At 38.0% G+C, this 16545-nt stretch overlaps 1 protein-coding gene across 2 annotated transcripts in view; it reads right to left on the reverse strand.

The window, feature by feature from the left end:
• atp2b2 (ATPase plasma membrane Ca2+ transporting 2) overlaps positions 1-16545 on the reverse strand; it is a 102659-nt gene that overhangs the window by 21154 nt on the left and 64960 nt on the right. For both annotated transcript variants that reach the window (XM_072452675.1, XM_072452674.1), the window contains 2 exons: positions 4746-4987; positions 3802-4036 (listed from right to left, as the gene is read on the reverse strand). In XM_072452675.1, the coding sequence (XP_072308776.1) occupies positions 3802-4036; positions 4746-4987 (477 nt within the window). The remainder of the gene's footprint in view (positions 1-3801; positions 4037-4745; positions 4988-16545) is intronic.

Here is a 16545-nt window from a genome sequence, read left to right on the forward strand (position 1 = left end):
CCTGGTGGAGGGTCTGTCCTGGTGGAGGGACTGTCCTGGTGGAGGGTCTGTCCTGGTGGAGGGTTTGTCCTGGTGGAGCGTCTGTCCTGGTGGAGGGACTGTCCTGGTGGAGGGACTGTCCTGGTGGAGGGACTGTCCTGGTGGAGGGTCTGTCCTGGTGGAGGGTTTGTCCTGGTGGAGGGACTGTCCTGGTGGAGGGTCTGTCCTGGTGGAGGGACTGTCCTGGTGGAGGGACTGTCCTGGTGGAGGGACTGTCCTGGTGGAGGGACTGTCCTGGTGGAGGGTCTGTCCTGGTGGAGGGTTTGTCCTGGTGGAGGGACTGTCCTGGTGGAGGGTCTGCCTGCACTTCTCCATAAACATGATATTGCTTTGACAGAAATGTTCCACAAAATGACATGGACAGGAGACGCACCCAAACCACTAAGTTACAAGTCAGATCTGTGTAACGATAGTCAAGTAAAAATATGAAATTGCAAGAAACTCAGTATAAGAGTGACCAACATTCTCCATCTGTCCGAAGTTTACAGTTTTTTCATGTAAATGTGTGTTTTAAATGAAAAATGTTTTTTACCCCTACCTGTCTGACCTCCTCATCCCCCACCGCCCCACCCGAGCTCTCCGATCCTCCTCCTCTCTCACCCTGACTGCACCAACATCCCGACTCAAAACTTTTGGCGACAGAGCATTCTCCCGAACAGCACCCCGACTCTGGAACTCCCTCCCCCAACCTGTCCGCCACTCTCCCTCACTCACAACATTCAAATCCCGCCTCAAAACATACCTCTTCACCCAAGCCTATGACCTCCCCTACCCCTAGCCTCCTCTACCCCATTGCCTACACTTCTACCCCCTGTTACATCCCCATCTTTTTCTCTCTACTTCTTCTGTCTTGTTCATTTTATCTGTATATTAATGTGTATTGTACGTGTTGTCCCCCCCTGTCTGTAAATACCCCCCCCCCTTTTTTTATATATTTCAGCATGTTCAGCGTCTTTGGGTCACTGAAAAGCGCTATATAAATAAAAGTTATTATTATTATTATTATTATGTTTTTTGCTTATATATTGACAGAGTACAATACACATTTTAGTTTCAATACATCTGAAAGGACTGCGTCAAAAACATGAAATGTGTCAAATATCGCAATTATGTTGATATTGCTGTAATTAACAGCCGTATTAGCATCTAACATCTATAAACACATTTAGCTCCTGACAAAGGATTGAAGGCCCCTCGATTAAAAAGCCCCAGGCTGATCATTGACGAGTTTAAAACATTGGAACTGCATTTGATTAAAACTAAATTAATTTCACAGCTCTAATTACTGCTACAACTCATACTCCTACTGATATTCCAACAACACCTACTATGAAGTACAAAACAGGTCACCGGAGTATAAAGCATTGTACACTTTGCTGCCAAATGATAGACGATAAGCACTTTGAGTCAAGGTCTATCAGAATCCAAGGTAATTGCGGCTCACATTTGCGTAATTGCTTGATCACTCGAGTGGATTACATAACACCTTTTCCCCGGGAGGGGCCTGACACGGCCGGAACATGTATGGAGGAGATGCGGGAGGAAACATCAGCGCAGATAGGAGGAGACGAGGACCGTTTGAGAGTGAGGAGGGGGATGGTGCGAATGAAAGAAGAGCTAAATTATGCAGCAGTCACTTACAGCCCGGCTCTACCTGGACAGGAGCTGACAAAACTGCTTATTCCACTCCTGCATAACAATATGACAGCCACATTTTATTCCACACTTCTCACGAATCCAGTATTCATTAAAATATCTTGGCGGGCGTTGGAAGAGCATTGGAACGACGGCTTAACTGATACGTTTACTGTATATGGATCGAGACCAATTCAGGGCAATGCCAAACCATCCGCATACATCACTAGACAGTAAAGAGCTGTTAATGCTGCTCTGGCCACCAACTGATACTGTTACAACTCCATAAGAAGAAGGAAAACACTATCCAAGACAGTCCTTTTAAGCCAAAAGAGAAACGAAAAATATACGGTTGAATTTTTGAGTGGTAATGAATAATAAATGCATTTCGATGAGCTTAATGGAGAACATAAGTACAATCAAATAACAAGTGCTGTATCTATGGATTTCAGGATGATGAAGAATTAGGACATAGTTGCCATAGTGATTGATGATTCAAAACAAAATATAGCTTTTCAATGGGGAAAAGTCATCAGAATGTTGCAAAATGAAACTCATGAATCGAATCCATGCAAGTAGCGGAGGGCCGCGATCATTGGTGTGAAAAATAAAACAAATCTGTCGAATATAGGCTATTGAATCTATTATTTAATTCATTTCACGCCATATTTATTAAGGATACAAGTGCAGAGAGATGCCTGAGGGCAAAAAAGAAAAAAAAAAGAAAAAAATGTTTTAAATATCACTTGGCATGTTTGGCGGGCCGGATTATAAAGACAAACGGGTCAGATGTGGCCCGCGGCCGTAGTTTGCCCACCCCTGATCTAAGAGATTAAAGAACATAAAATTACAAAATTGTTTTCTAGAATATGCATGTTTATAGAATGTCTGATGTAAAATATCACCTTCTGATGGAAGGTCCGCCACCTGCTTGTTTTTGCTTTGACTGGAATGTTACGCAGCATGGCGCAAAACTATTGAAGGACACAAGCTTTTTTGCTCATAATCTTACAAACAACTAACATTCTTATGGTGCTTCCACTTGCTAGTCTCCATGGAGATAAATATGTTTATTGCTACTAATTGAACATTCCAGGCAAAGCAAAAATGTCCCGCAACCAGAAAAGTCCCATAATGAAGGAAAACATAAAAAGCTTGATAACAAATGATAAACTATAATGCTAAATTGTTTGATGAATAGCTTTTCCTCTATTTCTAATGCTATTTGAAGTTTAATTTCAAATATATTCTCTCCATTTACTTCTTAGTCTGCGCCGTTTCTTATTTTTTTCTAAGTGTTCTTGTCACGGTGACATACGACACCCACAGACACACAGAGTACACTGAAAATCCACTAAAACACTGACATTTGCCCTGTAACACACTTTTCTGTCATATTTGGGATTGTTAGAACTAAAAACTGTGTGGTAGAAACAGAAATTATAGTTGAAGGAGCAGATGAGAGCCAATTTATTCAAAAATAGTACAGATTAGAAATGCAACATCTTGTTCTCAGTGATTGATAGTAAAAATACCATATTTTTAGGTGTCTGTACTTTGTTTAAATAATTTTGACAGAGGAAACAAACTTTTTACTTTGACTTCACTACATTTGAGAGCAGGTATCTGTACTTTCTACTCCACTACATTTTTAAAAAGTACTTTCCATATAGCTTTAGGTGTTATTTTTAGGTGAGAGCCTGCGTAAAGGTTTTGAGTTCAAGCATTAACTTAGAGCAAACAAAAATATACACAAGGAATTAAGTAGAAAATTAAGAAATTGATTAATTAAAATTGGGGGTGCACGGTGGCAACCCGCCTAAGGCCCAAAGTCACTGGGATAGGCACCAGTCACCCGTGACCCCGAAAGGGAACAAGCGGTAGAAAATGGATAGAAGGATGGATTAAAATTGCTCCAAAATTCAGCACAATTCTTGATCGAAATCACTTAATTTAACGCATAAGTCAAATATAGTAAAAAATGTGTACTTAAGTCGATTTCTTAATGTACTACTTTTACTTTTTGAGTATTTGTCACTCTTCTATGTACAGTATATTCAAGTAATAAAACCGACTAAGTTTGCCTGTTCTTATAGCTGCTGTACAACCGTAAATCGTGTTATTCACCTCTGGCCTGACGGGGTCTTCGATGCCCACCACACAGATGGCGACCAGGTCGTTCAGGATGTTGTTCTCGTCGTCCCAGCTGGGTTCGGGCGAGCCGGGGAAGTCACGGTACGCCACGCAAATAGTCCGGAGTCCTTCAGACGCCATCGGCTCGATCACCTTCTTCACCATCTCGTCTTTGTCCCGCGGACGAAAGACCCGGGACTCGCCGACCTCGTTCAGAATATGGTTACATCTGAAGGACAAGACGTCTAGTAAGAAACATCCAATATCTGAGAAGCTGCACACATTAGCTTTGGTTGCTCGTTGGGTTCTCACCTGGTAAAATAAATACAATAAAATAAAAAACAAATGCTCACTGGTTTCAAAGTTATTAAAGAGTAGACTACTTATTTTGTGTGTGAATACATATTTGGCAGCGTCCTTGTGAGCAAGTTGCTTTTGTAACTACTTAAAGAGTGTGTCTTAAGAATAGGGCTGCAACAATTATTCTGATCAATTGTGACTAGGTGTATAATAAATGAATCATAATTTGGACTTTACACTCTAAAACACATGCCAAACATTTATAACAAAGACAGCAGCATCACTCAATAAATCCATTTCTGTGATAAACCTAGAAATAAATCCAATGTAAATAAACAATAAACCGTTAAATATAATACGGCTGTCACTAACGGTTATTTTAGTTGTCAACTAGTCAAAGATTATTTTTTTCTATTTGGTGACTAGTCAGATGATTATTTCTATCATAAATTAAGGCTTTTAAATTTATATTTTTTAACAAAATAAAGGTTCGAGATGAGGATTTACAAATAAAATGTATAATTGAAAAAAAAGTGTATTTCACTGTCTTTTCGTATTTTCTTCTGATTATTGTTTATAGTCGACTAGTAACTATTAGTGGATTAGTGGTTGCAGCCCTAATATATAATGCGACTCACTTTTTGAGGACGATTTCAGAGGCGCCTTTGCTGTACATGCGGAAGTTCCCGTCAGGCAGCTTGATGACGGTGCTCATGGACTTGCGGACCGAGTTGAAGGTGTAGACTTTGTAGAGTTTCTCCTCTGGGATCTGGTTTCGCATGGGCTGGTAGTCCCTCTTCAGGTCCAGCACCAGTCCCAGCAGGCCGCACTCCGTCTTGTTCCCCACTTGTTTGGGCAGACCTCCATCCTTATCTGCAGGCTGGAGAGAAGATAGAAGCATTTTAAACAACTGTAATTCAATTGTGTGTTTGACTGCTTACAATACGGCTACAATACACTCGAAATATAAATGTCTAAATGAGAGTACTTCAATTTGATTTGTTCCTTTTATAACGCCACTGGAAATTTAAAGCACCACTACCTGATTTAGGTTTTATGTCCTGTGCCGAGCCCGCAGGTCGCAATAACTCTCCCTTATTTTTTTTATTGTATTCAAAATGTCAAATCAAACCAATTCGTAAACTTTGATTAAGTCAACAACAAACTCAATATACTCAACATAACTCAACTGAAACTTTTGATACAAATATTCAAAGGGCGTCAACAAAATGTTAAATTATACAAGTTTCTGTAGTTCTGTTTTATTAACCCTTAAAGTCCACATGTAGACAGCCTTGATCTGTTCTGCAGTCAATATATATATATATATATATATATATATATATATATATATATATATATACATATAGGGAGTTGGGAGCATTTCTGTTCAGTATTCCAGGAAAAGCAATAAGATCTCTGCGTAGAGACAAGAAGGGTGTGGACACTCAGTAATATCAGGAGCAATTATGGGACCTATAATGTTAAGCCCTTATACTTCCCCAGTGTTAGAGAGCAACTAGATATATGTACCAAAAATGTACAGAATACTATTTTAGATTAACTGTATTACAATACTTTTCCAAAATCATTAGAGAACATTAAAGGATTTGCTCATGTAGTTTAGGCTCCAAACTGCATAGCATAAGTGAGAAAATAAACACAGAACTTGTGGTGAGTATGTGTGAGGTGTTTCTGTCGCCAATAAGTGATAAGTAAAAGCAAAACAAACAGTGAAAGTAAAGTTGTTTTAATCCTATGTCACGTTTATACAATATAATGTGCAGTGAAAATATTCTGAGTATTCAGAACACAGTGCTCTTGACTGCACCATGTAACAGAATATGTTGTGTAACTATTTTCAAAAGTATTCTTCCCAACACTGTACATCCCTTACAATTTTCTGTTGGGGTTAATCTAGCCCCAATATTGACACATTTTAAGGTGCATTGCTTTCTTGTATTTAGCAGATCTTTTAACTCTAAATGTAAAGCGCACTAAAGGTTCCCACTTTCCATAATAAGCTCCACAAAGTCTTATCAGTTCCGTTCAGCAGACCTCACCTACATAATCAGTTTGGCAGCTTTTTATCTGTCTATACTGAATGATATTTTCTTGTGCGGCGCCGCGTGGCCAGAAGAATGGCCTGAAATAGCTGATAGTGATAATTAAGCGTCTCTCAGGTGAAAGGCTGGGTCTCTGTAGGGGGGTGGCAAATGAGAGAGATGCAATCAAACTCTGCTGCTTTTATTCTGGGCTCGACTCGGCCCAGTGCTGCTGTAATTGCACACTAGAGCTGTGGTCTTGTACGCTTCACTGACCAGCTCTGTATCCAGATGTCAACACCACCAAAGTATAAATTAATGTTGCTAAATAAATTCCAGGGATTGCGTAGCCATTGCCTGTAGGGATTTTATAGACTTTGTTAAAGAGCTCAGGTGAACTGATAGTAAAATGAGCCCCAGCTATACAAGTGAAAATAAATCATGAAAATCAATAGTTGAAAAGGTGAAACTCTTGTAAACCAGGCTAATCCGCAGAGTCGGCAGATTTCCCGATGGGTCGGTTGGCTGTTGGCTGGCGTACCATCTGAGCTCTTTGTGTTCAGTTAAGTCGCTCTCCCTCTACACTCGCTTGGATACAAACCAGCCATAGAGTGAATCTTACTCAATTTGAAAAAAACTTGTCTCTTTCTCAAGTGTTAAAAGGTTTTCAAATGCTACAGCCAGATAGAAACTAAAATTATGAGAAACCTGCTGGAGATATTTTGTCCCGAGACACACCGTGTGATCAGATGTTCACCTGGGCTGAACTGAAGCTAAAACAGTTCCTGGCGTGGACAAGCGGGACTGTGTTCACTCAGTGTGGCAACAGATTACACTAGGCCAGACCTGGGCATTTGTGGCCCTAGGGGCCTAGTAGTAGACTAATGTAATAGTCTAGGGACTAGACTATTACATTAGTCTACTACTACGTACTATGATAAAGTTGCAGAGGAACTGCACAATCAGGCTATGCTTCAATTCAAGTCAATTCAATGTATTTTTCTAATGGCCGAAATCACAACAGAAGTTGCCTGGAGTATGTTTATAGTCCATTTCCTGCTGAGTGAATATACTGCAGTACAGATTTGTCCCTCTTTGTTTACGCTTTCTCTCTTTATATGCAACCTAAAGCAGCATTAGTAGTTCTCCTACTGTGTATCTGACTACACAGACTCATGTACAAGTGGCTCTTGCAGTCCTGTTTATAAGGAGATTTGTTCTCATTTGTTTACACTTTTTGGAAACAGGTTTTATTCAACATTTCCTGGGGTAGAACCACTGAGTCAGAGGGGCTCTCTAAGTGTGAAACAAAAACATTTAAACACTGATTCAGCCTTTTGCTTTTCCTTAGACGGACTTATATATTTTGGTTTATATTTAGACATTTACAGTGGTTCATAGCCCAAACATATGATTGCATTATTTGTGAAGATCGTTTGACTTGAAAGTTACTACTCTTATTGCGTCATACATCATGGTTTAAATGTTGGGTTTTTAAAGAATGATCTGTATCTTTTTAGAGTGTAATGTACTGTAGCTAGATGGCACTTTAAAATGATGCCATTAGATAATGCAATTGTACAAGTCGTTCTTTCAATGTGGAGTACAAAGCCAGAGCTAATTCAGTCCAGTCTTTCAGCACCTTCCATTTATCACACAAAAATATTGACGTTCTTTTTTAAGACTGTATATTAACCCGATTATGTTCTTTAAGTGTTGACATGGTTATTACTAATACGGATACATTGTGGTTTGAACCCACGGTGAAAGGGTCTGCAATTCAATAGTCTCCATGGCAACCTCAGATCATGTCAGCGATCAGATGTGTTTAGGAGACCGAGAAATCCATGCATTTCAAGTACGTTTCCCATTTCCATGTAAACTGTAATGATAAATCCACATGAAGATTATCAGTCTTGTCATTATCTAAACTTTTTAAATCCTCATTATTTGAACATCTGCTTTCTTGCCTCTTGAGATGTTAATGCTTAATGTGGATGACACTACCAGACCAAGTTACAGGTCATGACGACTATTCCTCATGAAATTACATCAACAGCCAGATTAAAAAAATAAAAAATTAAAAAACATGTAGGTTTGCTACTTTTGAAGTGTATATTGAAGTCAAATTACACAATATTAGCTTTAAAATCATCAAAATAATAATTATTTACTTCATGATTAAATTGTGACCTGAATTATTGTGATTCTTGATTAAATAAATGGTAAATGGTCACTATTTAGACAGTGCTTTTCCACCTTCAAGGCACTCAAAGTAGCTTTATAAAATAGCCTGCTTATACATGTTAAGCCTTATATAATGGCCAGACAAATCCATTGTACAGAAAAGAAATAAGAAATGTACTGCTATATTGCTTCTTTTCAACTTTAAAAGCATGTTTCACATCAATTATCCCTTCAAATTGCAGCATTATGGTTTATCCCTGTATTACACTCCTACACCCTCTTTAAAACCTTGTACATTTGTTTCATCTGTGTCCATATTAGCTGGCAGCGGTGACTGTAGCTTCCCCATGGGTCCTTGCTAGTGCCTGCAGTGCACTTGACACCTACACTCAGAGCTAAAGAACAGCTTGTCAGGTACACGCCTCCCTCCTTTCTGCTCCAGCATGTCAGAAGTGCACCCAACATAACGCTTCCACTCGCACAACGCCAGTCTGCGCCGTTTGCCCCAAAATAGACTCGTTGCAGGCAACGGATTAACACTCCAAACAATATTACACCGCGTACCATTGCAGACAGAAAATAGACTAAAAGAAAAGCATTTATTTCATTACAGAGGTTTTTATTACACTAAGAACATCTTGAAAAACATGACCTGACAGACTTGGTACGGAAACAGTACGGCATTAAACTGATGCGCTCCAAGAATATTCCAGGGTTTGGCTTTAACTTGTTTATCTCCACGGAGTCATGCAGCTGAGCAAAAATCAGAAACCAGCAGTGATCAATCAATCATGACTTATTAGATTATTAGAAATCATTAACTAATTCAACTGGACTACAATACAAAGCCAAGTTTATGTGATTTGTATTTCTTTCAGAATAGACACTTGTCCAATTTAGTGTCTAATTTTAGTTCCATTTATTAGGAATGGTTTGATATGGATTTATTTTGCGCTGATTACGATATCTGATATGTGGCTTGCTGACAATAACTGATATTTGCCGACACCAATATTTAGATTTAAAAATCCATAGCAAGGTTCGCGTCACTATCTTGAGTTGAAGTAAAGATAACAAATAACTTTTCACTTTTGTAAAAATAATAACATGTATTAATCAGGGATATAAAATAATGTGTTGCATGATTGTGGAGCCTAATGGAGCCTCTATTTCTATTTTTACTCATTAGTTTGTTCAAAAAGACAAATCTGATGCACTGAGGATAAACTGGGAATGACAAAATATCTGCAGATTTTTCTATATCGGTCGACACAGATCTCGGTTTGAAATTGATAAATAAATACATTTTCAAAAGGTCAATATTGGCCAAAACCAATGCTGGGACTGATTTAATGCCTATCCCTACTAATTTGAGCATCGTCTTGTATCTGGGTTAACTTTTCCACAAACTTGTAATACTGGCAACACAATACTAGGGTATTTGCAGGGAAAACCAAGACTTTGGGGTTTTTATTTCTTTTTTACTCAGTTAAAGGTCACTGCTAAGGTGTGAAAAAGTAGCTAGAATGGATAATGTGGGACCTTTCAAAAAGATAGCGGGCGTCTCGCACACATAAATTCTCATTTTGTTCCGTAGCCGGTACAGAGTGGCAGATTGTGTATCGGCGGAGTGGTAAATCACATTAATAGCACGTTTGAATTGGTTTCTCAGGATAATGGTTGTCCGTGTCCGGTCGCTAACAAGGATTTGATAGAGAATGCTAATAAACCGAGCCAAATTGTTTTTCTGAGAGAGGTGAGAGAGACAAATGTGAAAGCAAGCTCATCTCCACCTGCCTTCAATATCTTTCAATGTCCCTCCCATCCCAATATTTCATGTTTACTTTATTTAAACATACAAGTAAAACAAATCATCCAAATAATAAGGTCATAAAACAGGAGTGTGAGAAAAAACAGCACATTGAAACTGCACATCATGATACACTGCATTATCAATATATTGGAATTATGGTAACTAAAATTTGTATAGCTTCCCTCTGGAAAATAGTTAAATCAATGCACAAGGTTTAATAGTATAATTTTAAGCCCGTGTTTATAGATATTTTTGAAAAATCTATTTTGGGATTAAAGTTTTGGGAACGCCATATCAGGCGAAAGGAAATAATTTCACAATTGTACCAAAGCTTAGCAGCAACCAGCAAGGTAAGCAAAATCTGTCATTAATACACAAATTGAAACAATGTAGAGCTTTGTGTTTCCAATAAACCAGTTCAACAAAAAAGACCAATAAAACAGATACCAGTATCTACAATTTGCCTAATTCTGAACCAAAAAACAGTTCAAATCTGCATAAAATGTACAAATTGGACATACTGTGAGTCTGTTCCATCTGTTTTGACTCAAACAGACATATTTGGATTATAGTTGTAACAGAATGAATGCTGCTGGCTAATGACCGATGATTAGATTAGTGATTACAGGAAGGCACTGGTTGTCGTTGCTAACGAGGGGCTGGACTAATGGGCTCATGTGTGGAGAACCAGAGTGCGCCGTGACAGACCCTTCAACCTGAAGAGTCAGGAGAGAAACAAACAACAGATGTGCGCAGGGAATTATAAACGCACAAGGACCTCAGGCTGGTTATGCAATCAAATAATTAACAAACAATTATTGATTCATTGTTAACAACAGGGCTGCACGATTTGAGGAAATGATCTAATTGCAATTTGGCTGACTTATTGCTTACTACAGGGCTCGCTGTTTTTATACAGAATGAGGCAGGATAATGTGTTTGCAGCCTTGATTATAATTATTCTTGCAACCCTAGTTAAAACCAGTTTTATAAACTGGAAAAATATTACACAAAGTGGCATTGTTTACAAAATAGACTTAGGCATGTTATTCCAGGAAACATCTCCTTGATTGAAAAAAAAAAAAAAAACTTTATTGCCGTCTAAACAAATAACTAAATAATAATGCGCAGCCATTGAGCACAAGGCACTAATTTCAAATTCTTATTATTAGTAGTAAAGAATCCTTTGTCTACAATAGCAAATAAAAAAATTATAAAATCTTTTGAATGGGAAAAAGACCTCAAAATGTTACATATAACAGGATGTTGAAACCAATGGCTATAATGACAATGATAACAATGCAAAGGAGGGATCTCGGTTCATGACTTGGCCCGTGCCCGTGTCCTGGCGTGTTAGAGGGAGCAGCTGCCCTCTCCCTGGGCCCTTGGGTGCTCCTGCAGGCGACGACATATGCCACAGGGAGCACTGGCACCCACACTTCCTGCTCCACCTGCGGCACTCCCTAATCCCTCATTATGGACAGGCTGTACTTCACAATATAATACTTATTCCATTTTCTTCTATTTTTTTGTTTCTTTATTTTTCAAGCTTTTATAGTAATTTTAATACATTTTCCTGCACATATTAGTTTCCACAATTCAATAATGATTTGTTTAATGTGTGTAAGGCCAGTAAAACACAATAAATAATTCATACATTAGTCTAATAATACGTACTGAATCCCATAACTTGTTTAAAGTCCAACACACTCCTTGTTTCTCTCGATTTCATGCCAGCTCCTCCCATACCACGTTCCTCATGTAATTGTTCAGTGGGCAATGCAGAAGCCAACTGGGCCAAGGCCTGGAGCTGGATCTGAGGCACAGAAACACTCCTCCGGTGATCAAGACATCACCAAATGGGCCTCCTGTCTTTTGAATAGGACAGTTTTGTATTAGTGAATATTCTCGCTTTGTTTAAAAGCTTGGCAACAATTGCAAATATGTAGATCATGACACATTTTTGGTAATTATGAATAGATTAAAAGGACTTTGATATTACTATGAATTGATGACTTGTGTTGACGTGTCGAAACCTGCTTAGAAAGCATTATAATGTATTTTATGTTGTACGAGGTGTGAAATTCATAGAAAAATATATTATATCACAATTTTTGCTGCATTGGAATCTTCTAAATAATAGTACTATGCAATATTTTGTGGTTCATTTTACAGTCCATCAATGCTCATCCAACCTCAACTAAGACATTTACAGGCACATTTTATACATTGCCATAATATCATCTGAATATTGTCATAGAAATCATCTGTTTTTGTCAATATCGTCCATCGACCTATCAACGTATAATCAATTACATATACAGTAAAGACTAAGAATTCAGATTGGTTTTGTTATGGCAGTAGACAACAAACATTAGTCACTGTACAATCCCTGCCATCTCAACTTTTGGAAATAAGCAACAAAAATCCTAATGTAATGCAGTAATTCATCATATTTTTTAATACTATCGCTCAAGTCTCTGTACCAAAAACAGGAAATAAATGAGCAATTAAGTAGCAAATGGTTCTTTGTGTTGCTATTTTCACCATCAGCTCCCTGCTGCTTTTCAGGCCTCGCGTTTATCTTTCTTTTTTTTTGAAGAAGAAGAATTGCAAATTGTTTCATCACAGACACGCAGCAGTCCAAATATGGCAGGGACGATTGGAACTGGGGCGTGCTTTGAAGTGTGACAGGCAGATTGTTAATCAGCTGCAAGAGTTTAGAGAGAGTCGGAGATTGATTAGCACAAAACAGCCGAGTATAATGAGAGTTCGAAGTTTAGCTTGGAAATTTGAACTTTTCACTTTTTTAACATCCTCTTTTGTCAGTATCTTTGATCTTCCTGAAACCTTGTGCATCATTGTAAATAGAGCTGGGTTTCGATTCAAATTTCAAGAATCGATTCGATTCCGATTTTTACGTTTCAAAATAGATTTTTTCCGATTTCTCAGATCCCATCCGATTCGCTCCGATTTTGATCTGATTTCCGATTCGATCCGATTTCGATTCGATCCGGGGGTTACTGTTATTAAAAATGAAAAATGTATTTGAACCGTTTCCTTCACTTCATGACTGTGTAGAGAAGCAACATATTAAAACTAGTATTATATCAATATTAAACAGCAAATCTTACAAGTATTGGTAGTTACTGATGGAAGACTGATGAAAAGGGGAAGGGTCAATCTACCTTCAAGAAAGATAATCCAGGAGTCCTGAATTAAGGTAGATTGAAGTTCACTGAGGGAAATGTAGAAAATAATTTTAATCTAAATTTTTTTTTTTTTTTTTTAAATCGATCTTTGGACGTACGAATCGATAATCGTCATTAATTTGCGAATCGATTAAAAAACGGAAAATCGATTATTTCAACCCAGCTCTAATTGTAAATAGTTGCTTTATTCACCTTATTCTGGAAGCACGTCTAGGCGCCGGCATTCCAACTTATCTTCCCTCTGGTTATTAGTTAACACAGGGCTGCCGACCTCAAGAGAAAATAAGTTCCTCCCTCACAGACTAAAAAGCAGTTTTTTTGGTCCGCCCAGGGAATCGGTGCATTGTTGACTTGTTGTTCATATGAATATTGGATATTTTACATAAATCAATATACTTAAGGGCCTAGATGTGGGGGGGACATCAGTTCACCTAAATATCATGATACTCAGAGTTGCTACTGGTATACCAGTACACAGTATTTGATATTCTGATGATGTCATGCATATTAATGAGGTTTTATTGTTGCCTGATTTCAGTTGATTTCCATGTCAATACTGGCCGGACCGCAAAGGGCAGCACTGAGCCTCTAAGCACCCATTCTGTCAAAGTATAAATGACCACTTAAAACCATTGTATTTATTAGAAGTGACAAGTGCTTTATTCATTTTGGAAACGGGATACAGTATCAATACTCATTCATTCAATACTTTTACTGAGAGTCATTCAGTGTCAATACTTTCACTACTTTCATACTTTTACTTTCATGTGTCTTATTTTATGACTCAGAGTTTATTAACAATTATGGTTTTCATTTTGTGAAATGCCAAAGTCAATAAATTGTCCTTGTCAACAGTATCAGGACATTTTGTGAAATATCGTATCGATGGACATGTGAATCGTGCATTACTAGAGCCCCATTATACAGTCGACTGACCACTCAAAACACAGCACACCTTTCACTTCACACTAATGATGGGCAAAAATAAACTATCCCCCTTTTGCCCCCTTGAATTACTTTTTTCCACTCAATTTAGCTTGTCTTATTAAAAACATGTGAAAACACTTTGAAAGTTTCAATACAGTACTTTAATGAATCGTAAAACAAAGACAGACTTTGAATTATTGCCATGTAAGACAAAAAACACTCAAATGTCTTCCTCCAAAGTCTGATCTCTGCTCCAAACATTTCTGCTTTTACTGTCAGGATTTGAACCTCTCAATTAAAAAGACACAAGTTGACCGTTGACCGACAATTTGAAATCTCTATCGTGATTAAAATGTGATGAATTTCAAAGCCCTTTTCTACACTCACATGCTGCGTCTCATTCACAGTCTTGCCCACGGACACAAAAGCATTAAACATTGCTGTGGAAAGTAGAGCTCTGCTTTATTACTTTCGAAACTATTGCAGCAGGCAATAAGTAGTTGTTGTTGTGTTGTTGTCAAAAACCTCTCTCAAAACATTGTTAAAATTCAGACCACTTGACTAATTTGGTCCAAACATTCAAAAGATCCAATCAAAATGCCGAAACATTAAACGTTACTTCACTGCAATCACTGGTTTCCCTACAATAACTAAACACAATTGAAAGCTATTATAAAACACATTATTTGAATATGTTGACGATGCCTCCAAGTTTTAGCAGTGACAATATAAACAAAACAAGTTGAATCTCTTCCCTTCACAAAGCCAACGTTGAAAAATGCCAGTTTTCTTTGCAATGTATGTGTGACTTGTAATTGCTTCGTTTGTATAGGTACTTTGAGTGGTTCTTGGAAAGCTTTATCAAATCTGGCACGTTGGTATTATTTTTCATTCCAGTCTCCGGTTTGAATCAAGGCCAGATCCCACAATAAGTTCTCTTTAAGTGGTTTGCTTGGCTCTTAAGGTAATGTCTTTCCTGAAAGCTGAAGCTGTATTATGCATAAACTTCAATAGACGACCTTCACATTTTAATTCTGTAATTGAATCGCCCGCCTGAAAAATGACTTTGTTCTTTAATAAGCATTTCATTGCACATATAGCGCTCATTTGTCTTCCGCCTGATGCAACCTCTTTGAAAATCACATTTCCTCTCTATTATTCAACTGCGACTTGTACAAAATCCTATCACGCCCATTATTTGGCGTTATTGTGCAATCTAAAGAACCTCGTCGTGTTTTTATGGACCGTGGATGTAAATTGGCCTGGTCATTCAAAATCCACATGAAACAATTTTAGTAAAGACATCACATCCTTTGTGTCGCGCGTGAGGGAAATTGAAGAACTCATTATCTTGTGCTACTGAAACATCAAAGCTGTGTTATTTTAATACAATGAATCACTTCAATTTCCACCTCATTTAAAAATCTACATGCCTGAACTAAAGACACTGTGCCTTTTTTTTCTGGATTAGAACTCTTTTCTGATGCCGGGCAGTGGGCCTGGAAGACATCTCCTCTCTCTTCTTCACACTGTGCACACGAGCATGCAGCTTCCAGATGACAAAAGCACTGTAAGCCTGAGCCAAATATAGGCCACAACAATAGTCCGCTCAGAAATATCTCCAACTATAATTACCACCAAACAGATTAAACTCTGTGCCATGAGCTTTAAATTGATTCGCAATATTATCTGATTTTAGATATGTTTTTGTATATAGTTTACGATTCCAATGCAATGTTAAGTATTTCTAAACTACATTTGGACACTGTAGGGGATGACCTTTCTTTCTGACTTTGACTTACCCGTTGCAATTAGCATTTTTTGTTAAGCGGGAATACCATTTATTTCAATGGGAACTGGTGAAAAGTCTTGCATAAAAAACATTAGGTTAAGTAGTTTGATTTGTGTAAAATGTTTAATGTCGATGCGCACTAACAAGTCAACCATGCATTGTCTCTGTGGCTGCTTGAAAACAGCTTTTTAGATTGTATATGATATATTTGCTGTTCAGATCGACAGCTCTACGGAAAATCACACAACCAGAAAAATCTCTAATTAATGAACAGATGGCATGAAATGTGTCCACACAAAACGCCAGCAGAGGGCGTTAGGACTGCATGTCATCTAAGGGCTGCAACAATTAATTTACTAATCGTGACTAGTCAACAATGAAAAATAATTGGAATTGCATTTTGATCATCGTAATCATTTTCTGGACTATAATGACTCTAAAATACAAAGTATAGTGACAGTA

This window comes from Eucyclogobius newberryi, unplaced genomic scaffold, assembly GCF_026437365.1.
Source record: "Eucyclogobius newberryi isolate DKJ021-1_F unplaced genomic scaffold, fEucNew1.0.hap1 SCAF_19, whole genome shotgun sequence".
Lineage (NCBI taxonomy): Eukaryota > Metazoa > Chordata > Actinopteri > Gobiiformes > Gobiidae > Eucyclogobius > Eucyclogobius newberryi.